At 36.8% G+C, this 22,916-nt stretch overlaps 1 protein-coding gene across 1 annotated transcript in view; it reads right to left on the reverse strand.

The window, feature by feature from the left end:
• ADGRB3 (adhesion G protein-coupled receptor B3) overlaps positions 1–22,916 on the reverse strand; it is a 669,006-nt gene that overhangs the window by 1,843 nt on the left and 644,247 nt on the right. Inside the window, exons 29-30 of the mRNA XM_006770359.2 lie at positions 15,362–15,397; positions 5,347–5,451 (exon numbers count right to left, since the gene is read on the reverse strand). Of these exons, the coding sequence (XP_006770422.1) occupies positions 5,347–5,451; positions 15,362–15,397 (141 nt within the window). The remainder of the gene's footprint in view (positions 1–5,346; positions 5,452–15,361; positions 15,398–22,916) is intronic.

Raw genomic sequence — 22,916 nt, forward strand, 5'->3', positions numbered from 1 at the left:
AGAAGCCAGCCCAGATTGTGAGAGGGATGTCCGACTGCCGGTTTAGGCCTGATCACGGTCGGACATCCCCCAAGGGGTCCCCGATTGGAGAGGGTGCAGGCTGGGCTGAGGGCCCGCTGCCCCCGTGTATGAATTTCGTGCACCAGGCCACTAGTGTAATGATAAAAACAGTTACCCAAACTGGCCATATTTCATAAAATGAATTTTTATTAGTATTGTTGCTTAGTTTTCCTTCAAAAAATTATCGTTTTTAGAATATTTAAAATGCTGTTATGCATTTCCCACATTTTTAAATATATTTGGGTGGCACAGCAATTTTATAGAAATGATTTTTCTGTTCAAAGAGCACAGCCTTTTAGAAAATATATCCAGCAATATAAGGTTTTGTTTATTTTTTAAACCTCTCTACCAGGTGCCATTCCTTCTTATGCTTCATAGTATACAACCTCTTGCTACCTATGATTTAAGTCCTGCCTAATTATGACTCCACCTAAACCTTCCACGTTATATGTTATAGATGCTCAATAAATATGAGTAGATACATCAGTTGAGGTTTCTATAGCCTAACATTTTACTAACTGGAATGGGATAGACTAAGCTGAGTAACATCAAAGAACAAGAAGGCAATCATGACTGAAAGCTCCTTAGAGAAAATTAAACGAAAACAACTATAGACACTGAGTGTGTCCTTTATCCCCCTCCCCACCCCCAAATTCTGGCCTTTTACTAAATATAATCAAATTAGTGGGGGAGGGAGGGCATAAAACAACTACTTGAATTATTATCTGCATTCAGTATATTAAAAATCATTCTAAAGAAAAAAGACAACCTGTAGAAATATCATAACTAGAAAATAAATTATTAAAAATTCTAAATACAATAGATATTTTCAGCACTTATTAGCCTTCATAATTATGACAGATAAGAAAAAAAAGCTAATAGCAAATATTTAATAAAAAGTTCACCTGTAGGAGCTGTGCAAGGGATTAATTCTGATTTAGTCTAATACTCTGAAGTTTTGTAAATCACCCCTTTTTTTCTCCCTCCATTCTTCCCTCTCTCCTTCCAACCAATATTTATCAGCTGCTCTGTGCTGGGCATCATATTAGGCATTAGGGAGAATAAGGTGATAAATCAAATATGGAAAAGCAGCATGATACATGCAGGTCCAAATTCCACTTGCTCCATTTCAAATGAATGTGACCTTGAGCAATTTACTCAATTTCTCTGAACCTCAAAACTTGAACATTTGTAAAACAGAGATAAGCTTTGTATTGTGGGCGAAAGGAGTTAGCAAAATGTGCAGCTCATTACCTACTTTGTGGGGGTTGCAAAAATGAAAAGTGGAGCCGCCTAGTCTAACATCTGGTATTTTAGAAATGCTCACACTATAGTAATCATACTTATCATGAAGATACTTAGTTAAATGGAGATATGTATATATATCTACAATCCAGGAAATGTGCTGTGGGAGTTCAGAGTGGGGGTGGAGAGATGGCTTTTTTTGTGGAAAGCACATAACCTTTTCTGAGGAGAGTGACATTAGGGTTGGCTAAGAAGGATAGGTTTGGTCATTAAGACACATGTGGAGCCGGAGGTTGGATGGTTGAACAGTTACGCATACTATGAAGTAAAAATCCAGAGAGCATGGAGATGGGACAACTCTGAGAACAATGAGCAATTTATTTTAGTTGGATTAAAATGAATAGCAGGAAAAAAACAAACACAAAAAAACCCAAAACAGGAAGAGGTGTATAAAGGCTTTGTATGCCAGGCTAGTAAATTTGTAATTTATGTTGTAGGCGATGGGGAATGGTTAAATGTTTGGGGGCAGTACAGTGACCTGAATCATCAGTCATCAATTGAGATGTTCACTGGTGTGAATTATGCCAAATCAAGCCACAGGGTGGATTTATCTCTCTAAACAAGCTTTCTGAGAAGTTAGTTTGACAGAAAGTTCAATCTTAAAAGAATTCCTGGTACGTAAAGTGTGAGTTTGTTTGCTTTGAAACAAGGAGTTTTACTATGTTTGGAACAGGTATGATTTCCCTTTTATATTTTGAAGATCAAGCACCATGGATACATGAACTAAAATGGCCAATTTTAAACTTTGTCAGAATGTCTAGATTCTAATTTTAAAGAGTATTATTGCCAGTACATGAGTGATTAACTTTCTGAGAGGTTCTATTAGTGCAGTGGTTCTCAACCTTCTGGCCATTTAAATACAGTTCCTCATGTTGTGACCCAACCATAAAATTATTTTCGTTGCTACTTCGTAACTGTAATGTTGCTACTGTTATGAATCGTAATGTAAATATCTGATATGCAGGATGGTCTTAGGCGACCCCTGTGAAAGGGTCGTTCGACCGCCAAAGGTGTCGCGTCCCACAGGTTGAGAACCACTGTCTTAGTGGGTCATAAATTAAGGTTGGCTTTCATGTTCATCTCCTCTGGCATCCCAGCTGCAGTGTGGTTCTCACCATTGATCACAAAGGTGTAGACAACCTTTAGGTGAGAGGCCCCGTGCTTCTTTGGTGCTGAAGAGTTACTGCACCCAGCAATCAGAGAGGGACAGGCTCTGCAGGGAGGGAGGGGGGCTGGTAGTCAAGGGAAGGTGCTTACAAGCTACTGATCTTCCTGTATGGTTGAGTGTGACAAGAGCAGAGCCCACACTCATATGGAAAGGTATACCATTTTCAGTGGTTCAAGTGATGAATGATAAATTGTGGAACAGCCCAAAGAGATCATTGAATTTGACAGAACTACAGGGTTGGGGCAGGCTTCAGTGGAGGCCTGAATCTTATAAGATTCAATCAGAGTTAGTATAACTTCTTGAATTTATGTAGCAGTTTTTTATTTTTATTTTTTTAGCTAAAGTACAAAACAGAAGATATAGTCAAAATGCAACATGGGTGAAAAAGGCCTAATCGATTATATACTCAATATAAGCCAACATGCATGGACGCTTCCAAAAATGCTAATTTGGTCTTAGGGTTGTATAAACAGAAATGGAATGTTAGCTGGACATGAGAATCCAGAGTGACCCCAAACACAGCAGAGCTGTCTGTTTCCCATAACTCATGGGTCCAGGGGCAGGCTAGCTGTCACTTGCAGTTAAGTCCCTTCTTTCTACCAATATTGGAGATAAAGTGAAAAGGGGTATGTTTATCCTATATTCTAAAAGCAAAAATTTGGAGAAGCTCCTTGGTGGAAAAGAGATATTGATAGAGACTAGTTTGGGGTAGACATTCAAAGTAAAAGAGTTCTTTTAACAACACCTTTTCTTTGTAGTGTGATTTAAATTTTGTCCTGCCTGGAAGCAGGGAAAGGAACTAAATGGTCTTTTGCTTTGCCTTTGATTTCCAAAATTCTACATAATATAATTACCATTATTTGTAGAGCTAAGCAGGTGTTTTGAGGTAGTCGCCAAAAAAATAAAAAAGACTTGATCGAGATTGTTTTGAAAATGTCTTTCTCTACCCAATTGTGCAGATTATCATTAGCAATATGCCATTATGAATTATATAACTGAATTAATGATAATGGACCCATTCACATACATGCTCATTATTAATCAAAACTGAATGAGAAACATTTTTTTCTGCTCTCAGATATTTAGGACAATAACCAGCAATGACAATGCTATTCTCCCTACTCCTACCTCCCAGATGATAAATATTTATAAATCTTTTTTAGAAAAGACATGCTACTATAGAAATGTGGTGTAATTAGTAGACTGTTTTGGTTGTCAGGAAACTGAGATACAGATATTTGTGCCATTAATGATTTAATAGCCAGAGCATTCCACAAGGGGAAATTACAATCATATTATAGCAGCTAGCCAGCTGTATCTGTTGCATAACCCTTTCAGATTTATAAACATAACCCTCTCTTTTTAGTTTAAACAAATAAAGTTTCTTCAATTTATTTCAATGTTAGCTTTCAATATTCCAAAATGAGTAGCTAATGTGTTTGGGTCTAATCTCAATGATGCAATTCTCATTTGTCTGCTAACTAAAAATTGACAGCTTAATATTTGGGGATGAGAGAGAACCACTCATTACATTGAAGTGTCTTCTACATGTCTAGCTTTGTGATGTGATCTCACATAATGCACAATTCCTCCTATAAGGAGGAAAATAGGTGATATATACCTATTTACTGAACAGAGCCAAAGTGTATAGTATTTCTTATATCCATCACTTAATAAACACAGATTGAACTATTATAGACATGCAATAAATCAAGAAAAGCCCTTTTTTTGGTAAATTACCATGACCAGGACTATACTAGTACTGAGAGGAACACAAGAAAAATATAAACATAAAGATACATAAATTATTATGCTTCAAAAGTTAATGTTATTGATTGGGAAGCTGGGACTAAGACTCATGACACATATAAAATAGTCACTAAAGATTGAGGTGATCAAACACCATGTACCTTAGCGTGATAGATAGATAGATAGATACTCAAAACCCCAGATGATGGACTGCAGAGGTTCAGGAAAAGGAAGAACACCATAGTGGAGTGAAGAGTAGTGTCAAGTAGCAATCCAGCTCTCTTTCTTACAGCTGAGTCTTAGCTTCTGACCCTCTCAAGTGCCCTACCTGCTTTGGAAAGTGCTGTGAGACATGAAGGAAACACATATTACTATTTTCTATGCTCGATTTAAGAGAAAATAGAACTTTAGGGACCTGAGAATGCAACTTCCTCAGGATCAGATAGTTCTTGGTGAGCTTCCTACTAGTACACTGATTTCTAGACTCACAAATAATTATGCAGCTTCCGTACAGCTCTGACTATGCCATGCATGTAGTAACCACAAAATATCATTTTATTTGATGAAGTCAGATGTTAGGATTGTAGTAGTGGGAATGAATGAGAAGAGAATGGTCACATCAGCAGTCAAAGCCCTCAGTGTTGATGTGTATCCCAAACCTCCTGCAAATAAAATTGACCACTCTGGTTTCAGGTAACATTTTATAACCTTAAAATGCAGGCCTTAAAAAAATGGAAAAAATTAATTATCTGTATATTGAGTTAATTTTTAACTCTGATAAAAATGCCAGGTGAAGCTAACATATTTTTGATACATAACTAATTTCAATTAAAACTTATAAATGAGAACATCTGAAATATGAATAAAAATGCTTTAAGATTCTGTCATTCCTAATTTGCCTCTTAGCACATCCCAAAGTACATTTTGGGGGGGTTATTTTTTTCTACAGATCCAAGTCTTGTTCCCAAGATAAATAGGAGCTCCTGGAGGGCAGGGATAATAGCTAATGGGACACATTATTAGCATGGCATCAAGTACTGATGAAGCAAAAAAAAAATACTCACCATACTGCTTGTATTTGGTATATCCCGAAATCTGTCCAAAGTTTGAAATTTCTGATTTAGTTCCTGAAACAGTTCCATATGCCTCTTCCTTGTATGCATGACCTTCTGCAAAAGACACCAGGATAGTTCTCATTTCTAATTTGATTAATGCATTAGAAAAAGAAATTTAATAGATTTGCCTTATTAATAAGGGAAATTAAGTTTGGCAGGAACAAGGAGGTCCCAAAAGGTACTATAGATGCAAATGAGTTCCACCAAATCCTTGTCTTATAGTCAGCACTTCTTGAACATGAAAAATTGGCTTTTTCTTCTACTTACAAGATTATCAAAAAATAGGTTTCTCTTGTGGGGCATTAAAAATGTAGCAGTCATTCCTGTGTAGGATTTTCATCATTTAGAGTTAAAACTGTTTTACAAAAATTGTTACATTGTAAGAAAACACACACCACAACTTGGACTTGTAAGGCACCTGAGTCTCTCAATGTTTGCTATGGGAAATATTACTTTTTAATGTTTTATTTCTATAAACACTAAAATCCTAGCTGACTGCACTAAAGGGGGAACAGAATCCCAGGCCCTGCCATTTAAGACTGACTCAAAGCACTGAAGTGTCTGAAATAATAGGTAAGATCTAAAATCTTATACTTTCCATGTGAATACTGATAGAGTTTCGCACAAAGAAAAATCTGACCCATAGGTTTCATATATTTATTCATGAGATGGTACTGAATCTTAACAATTAGGATTCAGAGCATAAATTGTATGGTTGAAGAGTTCCTAAAATCACAGACACAAATATATATTGATACTCTTCATCCCTGGTTATAGTCTTTTCTCCCAACTTCACATTAACTGAACAAATAGAGTCATACATAAAAATGATCTTGGGTTAAGTAACATGGACTGAATCTTCTATCACAGAGCATTTAAAAGAGCACACACAAAGAAGAGTAAAATAATAAATTCCCTATATTTAAAAGTGTTATTTAAAGGAGAAAATACCTTTCTCAATTTTGATTTTTACAAGTTAAAAATATAGTATTTTGTGATTCTCTAAGTTGCGTCTTCATGTTTGTGCAAGATTTTACAGTATTTTTAAGCATGTGTTTCATAACTTACCATTTCCTCATGTGTATTGCATAGGTATATTATATTATGCCTATCCTATAATTTGAACTTTTGGTCTGTTGTTTTAATTGCCAAATATTTTCAAAAGTAAGGATTTGTTTTGAAAAAGAAATATATTGTTAGGGGAAGATCTATAATGCCTAGTTGGAGTGTCATCCCATAGACCAAAAAGATGGCAGGTTCTAATCCTGGTTGGGACAACTGATTAATGTTTCTCTCTTCCTCTCCCTTAGTCTCTCTCTAAAATCAATGAAAACATATCCTTGGGTGAGGATTAAAAAAAAAAAGCCTTATTCTCTTTTATGTCAACTTTAATGTTCTATATTTACTGAATCTGTATTTAGGCAATACTTTGTTTAGCTAATTTAGCTAATTTATTCTCTTTTTATTAGCCTACTTTTATTTGAGATAATTCTGCTATTTCAAGTCTTGCTACAACTACATTATTTTCATCTCTACTCCTCTTAGCTCTAGGAACTGTTGTTGACAAATCAAGTGGTTGGGGATGAGAACATGGCAACATTACTCATTATGGGGACATGAAACATAGCAAGCAATTATAGAGCGATTAACTTCCCATCAGTTTTGGGGAGAGTACAGGAAACAGATTTGCAGGATTTACAGGGAAACACCAGGCAAACATAATTTGACTAGTGATGGCTGATAGAGATTTATAAGAGGGAGGATTTGCATAAGCAACTCCATAGAGGGATTCTGAGGACCACGCAGCTGGCAAACATATTGCAGTACATTCTATCCTAGGGGAGGCAGACATTCCCACTCATTATCAGGTCCCGAGACACTGATTAAAATACAGATTTGTGGACAAGGAATACCTTTTTTGAAAAGTATAGTAGTCAGTATACTGATGACTGGTTCTAATTTACAAATAGTATTTTTCATGATCATGAATCTTACTATGTAGCTATTTTCTGCTAAGGTATAGTAGCAGTGATGCCACACAAATGACATTTCTCTAAAGGTATTTCATTCTGTTAGATAATATACCACATGTTGTTCTAGATGCTGCAGTAACAATGGTGTGAAAAACTTGGCAGAGTTCCTGCCTTCTAATAACTTGAGATACAATGAAGGACATAGGCATTAATCACATAACTCAAATACATGTTAAATTAGAGCTGTGATAAGGAAAACAAATGGCAGTGTTATAAGAGTAAGTGATAGGGGAATTTGCTAAAAGAAATGTAAGTAAATGATTCCTACATTTTAATGTATTCATATTTAAGTGGAAAATTCTTAAATCAGTTCTCCCTGTATATTGTCTGTTCCCTTTTTCGTTTGCTGAAATTCAGAGAATTGCTGGTATAATTTTTATCTTATACCTAAATTCCCTTCCCTCAATGAGCTTGTCCTTTCCCAAAGACAAGGAACTCATTGTCTTCTAAGATAGTTGATATTATTAGCACAGCTCCTCCGTTTTAACGTGGGCATATGATTTTGTGCAGTCTCCTTTTATCTTTCAACTCATGAGAGGATTGTCACTTTGCATTGGGGAACTAGCAGTACTTCCCCATGCTATTGAAAATGTGAATCAAGGCCCCTACTGTCCCCTGGCCAAGAGGTAAATTTTTTCCATACCCTTCCAACAAAGTTCTCTTTTGTTTGTTAAAGACACTTTGTCTCTTGCAACCAAATATCTCTATTAGATAAAGCAAGTTTAATGACTCAAAGGCTCAAATATATCTCATAGAACTGAGGATACATTAGCTGACTGGAATGTTTATAATCATATTCGGACTGAATGGGCAGCATCTGATTCTGAATTGAGTAGATTTTGAGAAACTGGATTTCTTAGAATATACTCAAAATATATGTGGTAGACACCAATGTTATATAACCAAAAAGCATTTTGCAATGTTCTACATAGGTTCATGAGAGCTCCTCTGAATATTAAAGCTCAAGGACTCAAATTAATTTGGAAATAAAAAAATATGGATGCTGCAATCTGGGGCCTTTCCTACCAAAAAACACACAAACATTAATTGCAAATATATCTTCATGCCAGATAATCATTTTAATTTGAAATTCCCACTTTGGTGCTGCCAGAAATCACCATAGCAATGATGACCTGGTAGTTCTGACAGAAGTACCACATTAGAACTGCTAATCGACAACTCATGTATGTCATGGGCATGATTCCTTCCTGTTCACAAACAAGTGTTTCTTTCAGCTTTTAGTGGGGAAGTTTCCAATGACAAGAAAGCTGGCAGCACAGAAAGTATTGGAGAGTTTCTAATTCAGCAATGTTTGAGGATAAAAACTTAGCTGTGGTTTTAGTTTTAACAAGTAATAAGTGTTTCCCCTTATTTACCTCTCAGAATAATTATTTCTTTATAGCATTCATGCTTTTGATAGTTTTAACCACCCAATGAGAATTTTGCATGTTTATAAATCTTACTGGTCCACTTTAATGGCTATTTGGGGGTTTTTACTAACCTTAGGGTTTATTTATTTATCTTTTTCATTCTTCTGTGACTCATCCTGTGTCCCAAAGAAATTGACTTCTGTGTGAAAAACTCAATTTAGAACTCAGTTTTCTAAAACTTTGTAATGATGAAATTGTAACTCATATGGATTTTCTACTTAAATACATATATTTTAATTGGCAATATATAAAAAATTCGCACTCCTTCAGTTACAATACCTGTCAGCTATTAAAGGTATCTTTTGTAATAAAGATAAAGGCTTAGTAATGTTCCCTTTCACTCAAATTATTATCACTCAACATTTTTTGAAGCTGTGTATGAACCTATACCCTAACTGCACAAAAAAACAACGTCTCGTGAAAGGCTTGTGTTTCTTTGCAGCCTTTTAATTGTTGATATTAGAGAAAAAAATGATAAGCTGTAAAGCACTTTCATGGAATTTGTTATTTTAAAAAACATCAGGATGTAAACAATCTGTCTATCTTGAGCATCTATTGTATCCCAGGTGATTTCCTAGATGAAATACTTGGGTTATGTCAAATCTAAGAACTCTAGGTCTGGACAAACTTGGATTTAGATCTCATTCTATCGCTTTCAAGTTGTGTGGTCTGAGGCACAAAATCCAATCATCCTTTCGCCCCAGTTTTAATAGTCTGAATAACCTTGCAGGGTTGTTTTGAAGATTTAAAAAGGGATATAAGTCACTTATCAGTGGAGACCCAGATAAGAGCCACTTAACACGTTAAGTGCCCAGCCTGTTTGGTCTTCTGGACTGAAAGTATAGTGTCAGTCACCAGTGATTGACATGGCGCTTAAGAAATGTAGCCATTATTATCTTTCTTAATCCTCACAATGACCCTGGGAGGTAGCAGTCATCGTCTCATTTCACTCATTAGGAGACTGAAGCTCAAGAGGATCAGTCAAGCTCTCAGGCTCACACACGTGGTGAGAGAGCTGAAATTCATTCTATTCCACAGTTGGTTTTCTGTCCATGCTGCTATCTTAGATGTATCCCAGAGATGCAGGGAGCGTCCTCCCTAGACTGTTCAAGCCTGTGATTATGCTATTCAGGTGAAAAGGAGATGAAACAATCTAGGGTGGGTTAGCTGCCTTTTGTTGTGAGCCCATAAACTCTGTGGTTATTGATCACCTGCAACTATCCCACAGGTCTGCATTAATCTTTTGAAAGGTTGGTCTTCATATCTCTCTCTGAACACCTTCTGGACAGTGACTTAGTATCCCTGCCACTTAGCACCATGTTTGGCATTCAGCAGGTGTTGGGTAAGTGTGCATGGAATGCATGACTATAGTCAGACTTTTACCAACAGAAAAGGTGCTAGAAAAAGTTGGAGAAGTTTCTGACTATAAACTTTAGATTATGGGGCCTGGAAATCATCTGCTGACAGGAATTAGAAACCACTTTGCCTGAATTAACTTTACCAGCCTTAGAAGTTTATATACTTCTATGGCTACTGTCCATATTTACTGTTCTAAACCTATGGCTATTTTTATTCTTTACTGCTTTGCATAGAAGGCTTACATCCAGAGTGGCTGTTAATACTAGTCTGAAATGAATGTCAAAACTCTTGTTATGGAAACAAAACACATTGCAGAAATTTAGCTTGATTTTAGTGAGACAGGAAGGGAGAGGGATAGATAGAAATATCGATCAAATGTCTCCTGTACACCCCCTACTAGGGATCGAGCCTGCAATCTGGGCATGTGCCCTCACCTGAAATCTAACCAATGACTTCTGGGTTCATGAGTCAACACTCAACCACTAAGGTAGCAGGGTCTTAGCTTGATTTTTAAAGCTGGGTGGGAACAGAATGTTTTATGTACCTTTCCTTAGCCAGAGTCCCAATGTAGCCACTTGAACTGCCTGACATAGTATCCTTGGTTTCAAGTATGTTTCTATTGGAATAAATAGCACCCAGGGCTTAAAAGAAACTAGACAAAAGGGTCTGATAAACTGAATATATATATATACATAATATATATACATATTTTGTCACTGTCAACAGTATACTTGGCTACAAATAACTTTGCAGCAATATAAATTTAGTAATATAGAAGAGAGAGATGTGACTAGTACTGCACTGCTCAAACTTTTCCTTGGGGATGTGCACTGATTGCCTAACAAGTGCATTTACTGCTGGGGGTCAGTCAGGGACAAAGCAGGGAGGGGCCTAGATGTTTCTTAGGATTCATATGCTTTAATTTAGAAATTAACATAAAATGTATCTTCTATGTCAGCGATTTTCAATCAGTGTGCCAAAAGAACTTTTAAAACATTATGCAATACCTGACTATTAAGTCAGGAGCACTAACCTCTTTTCCCTTAGATTGTCAAATAAAAAAATAACAGCCAACACAATAGCCAAATAGTATGAACAAATCCAATCAGTAAAAAATATATTTTTTGGTATGCCGCATAATTTTAGTATTTAGTTTATGTGTCATGAGATGGGAAAAAAAATTGAAAACCTCTATTCTATGCCATAGTTTCCCTGTCTTCATAGTGATCTAAAATAACAAAGTAATATTTTATCTTAACTATGTTTCCCAAGATCTTCTAGGCCATGGTTAATATAGATCTGTGCTGCCTTGTGCCCTCTGCTCACCTTTACCTCTCTCCAGTTTGAAAAGCGAAAAGGGTATGTGATGTGTGAGGCTCACTAGGAACTTCAAAGGAATTCTAAGGTGTGTATAAGAGCCTGCATGGTTCCCACAGAAGAATATGACAAGGTTTATTGCCATATTTTTGGAAGAGAAAATAAATAATTAGCATGGAATGGAAAACAATGTCCATTATAGTTTCAGAATGGATGTTTATACTTACATTACTAAGAATTACCTGAGCTTCATCATCAACCCATACAGAAAATTTAAACTACTTGCCTAATATTTCTGATTTAATACTGTTAGACATCTTAATTCATATAGTATTAAGTGCAACTCATCCTAACAAGGTGTCTTAATTTCCCTGGATCTGTTGATAGTACTAGAAACCCAGGCTCAGGCCTGCAAAGTCAAGGACAAATTCCATAGATCTTGACTCTACCCATCTACCCATCCCCTTCTTACCCTATCACTTCTAGGAAATGGACCTTATTATTTCTTACCTGGACTAGTTACTTTCTAATTTGTATTTCAACTTTCACATTCACCCTATTCCAATCTATCCTTCCTATTACTGCCATATTAATCTTTCCAAGCCCAGATGATAGCAAATCATTCCTCACTAAAAAACAAAACAAAATACAACAGAGAAGCCCTAGCAGCTTTTAGTAACAAATCAGGTAAAATTTCCTCTCTTAGGGTATAAGTTCTTTGCAGTATGGTTTCTAAATTACCTCCTCTGTCTATTCTTTTTTTGCATAGGTTCCATGTTTCAGTGACATACAACTTGCTTCTTGTTTCTTGAGCATGTCATCACACCTTAGCCAACTTCTACCTGCCATTCACCTCCTTGAGTTACATATGATGTGGATATCTTTGAGGTGTCACCTCCATAGCTGTCAATCCATATACTGGTCTCTGCCTCAGTTTAAATACAGTGTTGGTTAACTTTTTGTTTGTTTTTTGTTAATGATCACCTGAGGATATTTTTCCATTGGATTTTGGAAGAGAGTGGGAGAAGGAGGGAAAGACAGAAATATCAATGTGAGAGAGACACATCCATTGGTTACCTCCTGCATGCACCCCAACCAGGGCCCAGCCTACAATCAAGGTACATGCTCTTGACCAGAATTGAACCCGGGACCCTTTGGTCCTTAGGCCAATGCTCTATTCATTGAGCCAAACTGCCTAGGGTGGTTAACTTTTTATTAAAGCAAAAAGTTACTGAATGTTCACTATATTACAAATCTCTGCTTGGAGCTAGGAATACAGATCCAATAAGAGGTTTGGTCACAGAATATCAGTGTAGTATTTTCTGTATATTTTCCAAGAACCAAGAACCAGTGTTCTACCATTTTATGACCAGTCAACACTTAGTTCTGTTTATTCCAAGAATACAGTGTTGTCTTAGGGATGGTTACATGGAAGGACTTTTCTCAGCTATAGTGCTTACTAGCCACAGAGTTTTATGGGTGTATGAGTTGTATTATCCTGTGTAAATTCTCTGGCAGGTGTAAGGCCTAAAGTCTGAAGGAGGAATGCTTTCAGGAGTCCAGAAGGCAGTTTGTTTGTCAGTGGCAAAATGCCTAACTTAGCCATTGTGTGGTAAAGCTTATGGGCTGGAGAGCTATCAGGATGCTTGGCATAAACAAGTTAGATTCATGCACACTAAATTAAAAGGGGAAGAAGATAACTTAGACTTCTTCGAGGGCCATCCACAAAGTAAAAGTAGATTATATTCAAACTCATCAACATTTAAATTTTTTCTGATTATAATTTGAGATATCTGCCACAGAACTAAAGTTGTATATTGACTAAGGGAAATAGTACTACTACATGGTTTGGAAAGAAAAAACAATAGCTCAAAGTTATTTTCCCCCAAGTTTTAATGCCTTTTGCAATCATGCAATAACTATAGCAATTAATGAGCTAAAAAATATCCAGGGTTGTCATGCTACAACATTTCTTCATCAGTATGTTTTGAAAATACCATGTTATATGTTAGAATAGAATACTAAAGCAGAGAAAGAAGTATCAGCTTAAGGAATCTGCTACCAGTTGCCATAGAGAATATATTTGAAAAATGAAAGTTTTTCTAATGCTCTAAGTGACACAGTATGATTAGATTTCTTTTCAGTGCTTGAGATTACATAATTTTGGCTGGTTGCACTGAGGCTTAATTTTTTATCTAGGTTTTCATATTTTGTCCCTGATGCCAGTGGGTTAATCCCCACCTCCTTGTCTTTGTTCTACCCTTACAACTTACTGCTTTTAGGCCAATACAACACAAACACAATATGATCTTCTGTTTTTTACTAACTGAAGAATGGGGAGGGGTATCTATCCCTTTAAAAGTACTTAAGAGCCCTAGCTGGTGGGCTCAGTGGTTGGAGGATCAGCCAAAGGACTGAAGGGTTCTGGGTTCAATTCCAGTCAAGGGCACATACCTTGGTTGCAGGCTCTATCCCTGGCTTGGGCACATGTAGGGGGCAACCAATCACTGTGTCTGTCTCTCCCCCTCCCTTTCATTCTGTTTCAATGGAAAAAATATCCTCAGGTGAGAATTAACAACAAGAAAGTACTAAAGAACTTAAAAGTAGAAGATTGCTGAATTTATTCTCTTTGAATTTATAGTCCTTATCTTTTTGCCATAAAAACTTAGGATATAATAAAATACTCATCCCATGTCAGATTGCTACAATTGAGCCATGTCAGTACTAACTGCTATATTCTTTATCATCATTTAGTATCCTATACAAATACTACTGAAATATTTCTAAAAAAGACATATTTTTTACTCTATTCATGGTTAAACCAGACCTTGTTTACCATTGCAGTAAATAAAAACAATTAAATCTCATTTTTGATACCTCATGTATGTTACTGAGCAACAACATTCATTTACATAAATGAAATGATTAAATTATGACTTGCCATGTTCTAGGAGGCTCCCATAATTTTAGGAATATCAGCTAAGAATATTGTTTTATGTAAGCATCACAACAGCACAAATATGTTGGAGCAATTTATGATGTAGTATATCCAATTATGTCAGCAGGCTATGAATCATCTCCAATTATCAAGATGCATAAGTGCATTTTATGTGATGCTCAAACATCATTAATTTTGTGCTTAGCATAAACCGTTCAAATGACATGATTTCAGTAATTTCTAGCACCGATATTGCAGCATCAATATAAATTCAATGTAAATTGGAAAATGAAGAACTTCATCTTTATCTCTATGAAAAGGCATTTACTAAACACAGGAGCAAATTGAACCTACACTTGCGATTGGAAAAAAGAATCTGGAAGGTACCTGAGAGAACCTAAATAATAGGAATCAAGACACAGGCAAGTAAATCCCAGAGAAAGCCTCGCTAACCAGCCAAGGCATCCCCATGGTCTCTCTTACAGCTGTCACAAAGTAAAACAGTTATAATTGTTTTAAATATGAAAGATTAAAGATAGAACATTCCCACCTCCCAGCAAACTGAACTGACCAAGGTCAGGCCTTACCATAAGTTACCCACATATGTTGCCATTTATAAAATGATTCCTCATTTCTCACTTGTCTGGAAAATCTCTGTTTAGCATATATTTAAGTAATTAGAGCTTTAAATTTTTTTCTATAACTAATATAGGTTTTAATTAAAAATTAAAAATTTTTTCACTTCTCTCCCCCTCCCTTTCATTCTGTTTTAATGTAATTTAGAAAAGAACCTCGACATAGTTGCACAGAGTAATGTGTTTAAGTAATTATATATCAATTTTAAATTCAAGTAATTAAAATTATTTTTAAAAAATCTTAAAACTTACCTCAAAGTCAAGGTCTGAATATCGTGATTTTCTTCTCTGTTAGATATTTTTTTAAAAGAAGAAAAACCAATAAAGTTGTATTTAGTCATTGAAATGAAAATTATTTTCAGTAAAATAATTCTGCTTCTTTATAAGTATTGCCTTCTCATAAAAATGTGAAAAGGTTTATGATTTCAAACTATTCTATACACATTATATAAAATGTAACATTATGTATCATATAAAAGAATATAAAAATATTTCTCATCTGTATCTCTTAACTCTAATTTTTTAGTAAGGTGAAATTTTTCTTTGAAAAGTCACACAAATTTCAATATTGAAGGAGACTTGAGGTCTAGTATAGTAAAACTACTTTGGAGACAAAAGAGATTAAAAGCTGTGCAGGAGAAAACATCTAGCCATCTTAAGACCTCATACCAACTAAACTCTAAAGTTCTATATAAATCTCACCAACAAATGTCTATATATTTTTTATACTCCTCCACAGCAGGGAGGAAGTCCTTCTAATTGCTGGTCCTTCCTTATGATGTCAAGTTTTTAATCATAATTTACTAAAACAAATAAATATGCCCCCCCCCCCCCCGCAAAACATAGATATAATAGCTTACAGAGCTACTCTATGGCTCCAGCTCTGTTAAACAGTTCCTATAATAGAGATAAATATGCATAAATAAAATAAAGTAATTAGGCAGCAGGCCTGATAAAAATCGGTAAACATAATTAAAATGAAATTAATGTGATGATATTTTATTAGCATAGGGAAGGGTATTCTTAGCATCTGCTCCAAGAAGTCGCTGGATTCATAGGATGACTCCGTATAAAAGGAGATGGCTGATAAATATAGGAAAGGTCCTCCAAATTTTCTAGTACAAAACAAGTTTCTAATATTGGGTGTTTTTGTGGGGCAGGGGATGGGGATGAAAGAGGAAAAATTAAATAATCAAAACAAGTAATCTTCAGGCAATTGTAAAAAATATTTAAACCTTTGGACAAACTTCTGTTTTATTTTTTTCCTCTTCTCCTCTCCAATATATACAGTCTTAAGTACAGAGACTTAACAAGGAATCACATCCAAGTTAGGTGGGAGACTCTTGTAACTGTGAACATTAGTAGAGACAGAAAGGCACTCGTAGTTTATTGAGAAACCTGACTAAACTTCTGCTACTAGTGTTAAAATGGTCACTGTAAAACCAGACCCTCCCTATGGAACCAACTCCCCAAAGCTTGTTACAGTAGACAGAAGGTAATATGCCAAAACAATAATTTTGCTGTTAAAAAAAAAGTTGAAAAGTTCTGAAATAATTTGATTTTGGTGGACCTGGATTGAGAAGCCTGTCTCCATATACCGTCAAATTAAATGGAAACTCAGCACGTTGATGTCCCTTTGCTCCATGTCCCCAGCATTAGCCTAGCCTAGCCCTGGTGACATCCTGGAAGGAGGGGAGTGGGCAGGCATTTAACCTAGACCTCCGTCGTCATCTCCCTGCCACTGCTGTTATCTAACTGCACTATGCTAGACTAAATGTCAGCGTTCCCATTCGGCCCTTGGATGTGTTCCCTTCTTGGCACTGTGATTCAGTAGGATGCTTTTTGTAAGTATACATTAAGCAAAATTATTTCCTAATACAGCAGATCGAAGTAGGGAAACACTTAGCTTTAAGCAATTATTATGGAACATTAGCCACGAGCTTTGTGTTCTATTTGAAGATTGAATAGTGAAATCTCATGAAAAAGGTTCCGCTAGCTAGAGAGTAAGGGGCTCTTCTGCTGTACACGTGGAGGAATTCTCTGTTGCTTCTTTGACTGCAAAGCTGTGTTGCTAAAGGCTCCATGTCTTATGAGCAAGAACAAAAGATGGGAACCTAGAAAAACACCAGGGATTCTGCTTCCTAGAGCAGATGTCACCTATGTCAATGTGAAACATGGAAAAGGAAATGTATATACTCCTACAAATAGATTACCCTGTCTTCCATTTCCATTTACTAAAATTAAATTCTAACATAAAGGTATGTAACAGAACAGGCAGCCTTGAGGGATTAACGAAGAAATAAACAAATGAAGCAGATTTCTATCAAAAGAGCCTAAAGATGGGAAATAAAGCAGTGAAGACTTAAAAATGAGAGCGTGGGGAAATGTGGCAAATTTTCAGAGCCCAAGAGAGGTAAAAATTGGTCTAATATTCATATCCCCACAATACTGACCAAGGGTCCCAACCTTTTACAGCTTATAAAGTGTTTTCACATATGAGCATGTTGACTGCCCTGTGAGATGGTTGGGAAAGTATTATTTACCATCCCCATTTTATGGATGAGAGAACTGATGACTAGAGAAGTTAAAGTAACTTGTCCACTTCACCTGGATAATGAGCAAATGAGTTGGGATTCACACTCAGGTCTTCTTACTCCAAACCTTGCGTTTTCTCCACCCTCTCACTAACAGCTCAGTGGTACAATGATAATATTTTTGTAGCAAAGATGCCTGTTATATTTTGCAGATTGTTACTAGAACTCATCAAGAACAACATTAGAGGACCCTGTTAATCCAAGACTGACAACAGTGGACAGAGATGCCCTCTAAGCATAAAGCAAGGTAACCAGATTGACTTGTCAATTATTTTTTAAGGGAAAACAGCAATGATACTTTAAAGAGAAAATCTGATGGCAATATACATATTATTGTTGAGTAAAATCACAACTATTCTAATATAGGATAGTTTATGAGCAATGATACCCTGACAAAGAGTAGCTGACTTCTCCATCTCCTATTGCAAAATCTACTTTACCTTAAAGAAATATCTGGCACTGGAAGAGTGATGGTGTGATGGGAAAATCGGAATGTTCAGTCTGGTCAATTTTCCAGGTCAGTTTTCTGTCCTCATCTCACTGGACTTTCAGAAGATTTGGAAAGTTAATCGTTTCCTCATTAAAACACTCAACATCGGTCTGCTTTTCCTTTTTTTCCTCCCTCTTATTTGCTGTGGATCAATCTCAAGTCTCCTTTGCTGGCTGTTTCTCATCTCCCTGCCTTCTTATTGTGGAGTTATCTCCCAGAAAATAGAATCTATTTCATGGTTTTAAATACCATCCTTTCAATTTCAAACACTCTCTTTCTTCTTGTTTTTTTTTTTCCTCCCCCATCACTGAAAAAGTTGTATATCTAATTGGTCAAGTTAGAAACTGAGGAATCACCCTTTTCTTCCTTCTGTTCCTCATCCTGCATGTCAAATCCATCAGCAAGAGCCATCTGTTCTACCTCCAAAATACTTCTTGATCCACCCACTCCCTCTATCTCTACTTGCATCACTTTTATGGATTACTTCAGTAGACTCCTAACTATCCTCCAGCTTTCTGTTCCAGTTCCTTTTCTCCAACCACGGGATCCTAATTCTTCCTCTTCCAATCCATCAAAGGGGTCGATGGATAGAGAAATGATAAAGACAGTCCTCACTTGCTTCCATTGTTTTAGAAGGCCCTGCACAATCTGCTCTTTTCCTATTCCAACTTCATCTTAAAGAGCTCACCCCCTGCTACAAAGGTCTTCTAATCCTATGAGAATATTCCAAGCTCTCTTAGCTCAGTACCTCTGCACTGTTGTTGTTGTTTTTTTAAAATCTGAATCCCTTTATACTTCAGAAGGCTCCCCAGACCACCTTAGATAAAGAAGTCCCCCTTCATATTCCACAGTTATTTCTCAGAACGCTACCTAGTTTTAGATGACTCATTTGTTAAAGGTTAATTACCTCTACCACATGGGCAGGATCCCCATCTCTTTTGATCACTTTTATATCCTCAACATCTAGCAGAAGGCCTGGCACAAAAGCACAGATTCACAAAATTATTGATGAATGATTGAAGGCACCGCACTGTGGCAGGTGAACAAATCCAAAGGAATGAGACTTGTTTGCCGCCCCGCCCCCCTCAGGAATACTCTGGGAGAATTAAGAGAAGTAAGTGGATGACACAAACCCATTATGAATAGATCAGTTGACAGCCCAGAGAATCAAGACAATTTTTAGGAAACCAGGCTTATCACTAATAGAAGAAAAAAAATGCAGATGGTACGAGGCTACTCTGAGCAATATTTGGTGAGTATATGCGTAGAGGCATCGCTCCATATGTAGTTCTTATAGAATAATGAATACTCTCTCAAAGGGAATACTGCATTGTCTGTGTCACTGCACATTAAGCTGGACAGGACATTGGAAGATTCAGTGAGGGATATATTCCACTGACTAATAAATGCAATGTGATTGCCATTAAAAGATTCTCTTACAAAGTTTTTCACTCAGAGAGAAAGCTTTAATAATCTGTTTGTGACTATAAAACCTGAGTAATTAATTTTAAAAAATGACTTTTATTTAAGCTAATTTTGTTTGTGTGCCAGCACAAAAGATAAAATTTCCTAATTCAGGAGGAAAACCAAAACACTAAAGAAGGCCAAGGCTTCTTTTCCTCACAGCCATATGAGAAAAGAATTTAAAAAAAAACACCCAAACCTTGCTTTGGCAAATGTCAGTTCTGATGGTTTCTATTCATACAGTCTCCTACATGACTGTCTCCTACTTCTCAAGTGAGGCCATAATATTTTGTCTAATATCCTGAATATCGATTTAGACCAGCATTAAAGCCTCTTCACAGACATTAAAGGTGTAATGGTAGTAAAATAATAACACAACCTCCCATCTGAAGCACTCCTTACAATTTTCAAAGGGTTTACACATACATTATCTAATTTGATCCTCACACTGGCCATAAGGGAGGCCCCTGTGGTGTGACATTATACCTAAAATGTTTTATCTCTGAAAATCATTATGCTAAGAGCCCTACAATTCATGTCTAGAGGAAAATGGGGAAACAAAAATTTAGTTTAAGAATGGTGGCCCTTTTCACCTACTTAAACTGAGAGAGATTATTTGACATGTTTTCAGATATATAGCTAAGTTTATATATAAACTAGCGGCCCGGTGCACAAAATTTGTGCACGGGCCAGGGGAAGAGGTGTCCCTCAGCCCGACCTGCACCCTCTCCAATCCAGGAGCCATCAGGGGATGTCCTTCTTAGGCCCACTCCCCGTGGTTCTCTGCTCTCTGTCTGCGGGGCCGGGGGGCTTCGCCACTATTGCAGCAACGAAGCCCCCACATCCTGCTGTTTGCTCTCAGCGGTGGGGGTGAAAGGATTGGGGGACTCCAGCCTGGCTAAGGGGATTGGGCATCGCCATCTTTGTGACAGTGTGATGGTCAGTTTCCATATTCCCTCTTTATTAGATAGGATGGACAAAACTGGAGCTTTGTTTTGATAAAAATCATTTTGTAATCTAGCTACCTCTGATTAACTATTAAGGGTTTCTTTATTAATAATATAACTTAGGCAAGATTTGTCACAGGAATAGCAGAATCCACTTAATGTGTTTCATAAGAATTCAAGTGATGAGGAGCCATATAAGGGACCATGAGGTAACCTAGATATTAGCAAGAGAAGAAGCCACTGTGCCCAGCCAGGCTGGATTGACAGAGGGAGATGGCATAATGACCTGAGCCCAAGGACCAGGTACAAGCACTCTCGAACTGCAGCTAAAGAGACACAGGGTGCTGCCAAAGCAGAGAGAGCAGGGAGAAATATCCTGGGGTTCTCTCTTCTCCCCCACTTCCTATCTCTCTCTTGTCTTTCCTATTGGCAGTCTTCTCACTGGCCAGAAGCCAGTGACACAGAAGCCTGTATCAACTCTGAGTGATACAGGAGAAAAGGATGAAGAATAGATCATGTGCCAAACAGGCTCAGGACATGCAGGCAAGTTGGGAAGACAGCTGGGTGAAGAAATGTTTACTATCTAGATCTAACAGCTACAAGCTGTTGAAAAAATATACCAGTGTTCCATTGATTCAAAACAACTACTGACCTATCTTCTTAACAATGATATACCTATATTTTTTCAAAAAATAAACAGAACCACAATATAAGATTTGAACTATATTTCATAGTCCTCAGTGGTTTGAGAACCATGATACCTCTTTTTCTCCCCACTTTTCCATAGCAACTAGTATCTTTTTGCTTTCTTTATGTACGTACTATACACTCAACACATTTTGTTAATTAATTGAAGGTGAATAATTTAAATGCGTGTGATAATTTCATTTTTCTTAAGCAAAGAAATTAGAGCCATTGTGAGAAATTCTACCATAGTAATGTTTTAATTAATCCATAATTGTGAAAACGAAATCTACATTTTTCAGAATTGTTTAACAAGTCCATTCTGGGAATGGATACAGTTTGGAAGAAAGAAGATGAGAAAAAAACAAGGTACTATCAGGCAGGGAGACAATATTTTTCATGCCAAGAAACTTCATGAAAATATAATGCTTTCTACACTCAATAATTAAGGGTTAGCTGAACAAACTCCCCGGGAGGTTGGAGCCTTTTCTGCTGGCACTGCCTTCGGGATTGGGGAGCCTCCCTCTTTTTATGTTGCCTCCTGCTTATTTGAATAAATACTTTCACCCACTCTTTGGCTTTCCTCTTTTCTCCCTTCTCTTTTCCTCTCTAACACTGAATTCTATGCTACATTTTACCCTGCTCTTTCTTTCTCTCATCGCTTCCCACCTGGGTAATTTGTGAACACCCACTCCTCTAGAGGAAATGTCTTGAATTAATAATAACATCTTTTTAGCCTTGAAACTATCTGACCATCCCTGTGGCTGCAGTCTCCCTTCTCACTCAGAGCGGGACAAGACAAATTGTTCTGTGGCCTATGCCTCATGTCATCCACATATCTACCCACTAAGACTTGTCTCCTCCTGGCTATTGTTAACCCCCACTCTCCACGGAGGTACTCTAGTTATCTTTCTGATTTTCCTCTGTTGTCAGAATATCATCTTCCCCATCGGTTGGTCCTATAGATACAGCCTAGCAGAGTTGACAACTCTTACAATGAATCTCTCTGCTCATTAAGAAAGCCATACCACTGACTTTATTATCATGGTTTGTCATTGGCGACTTGCCTATCTCCAAAATCTGAAGTTATATACACCTACACTTGATCCATTTCATGTCTTTATCCACTCTAAGAGCAAGTGTCAGTCAGGGTTAAGTGAACTTTATATTTTCTTGCAGGCTAATGTTCAGGCACATTGCTGTCTCTTTAGAGAGTTGTAAAATTGATCAGGACAGAAAGATTCTCTTCCAGGGTTTGCTATACACTTGCTCTGTAGCCTTGAACAAATGACTTTAAGGATTATAACAACTTATCCATTGCACAGAAGTGTTGTGAAGATTAATTCATGTTTTTAAGGTGATTTGAGGCTCTGCTAATGAAAGATGCTATATAAATGCTAATTTTTATTATCCATTCCACATCTATATATTTTCTTTCAGCTAGCTGTCTCCTAAAATGGTTACTGTAAGCAATTCCTAACTAGTAGACTAACTATGAAACTCTTCTAAAGAATGAAAATGAGGAATTGACTTTTCATTCTGAAACCTGAATTTTCTTCCTTCTCAAGATACAAACCTTGTGATCTCCAAGTCATTTAAATGCAGATCTTTTGGCTGAATCATAGCTG

This window comes from Myotis davidii, unplaced genomic scaffold (assembly GCF_000327345.1).
Source record: "Myotis davidii unplaced genomic scaffold, ASM32734v1 scaffold803, whole genome shotgun sequence".
NCBI classification, from domain to species: Eukaryota; Metazoa; Chordata; class Mammalia; order Chiroptera; family Vespertilionidae; genus Myotis; species Myotis davidii.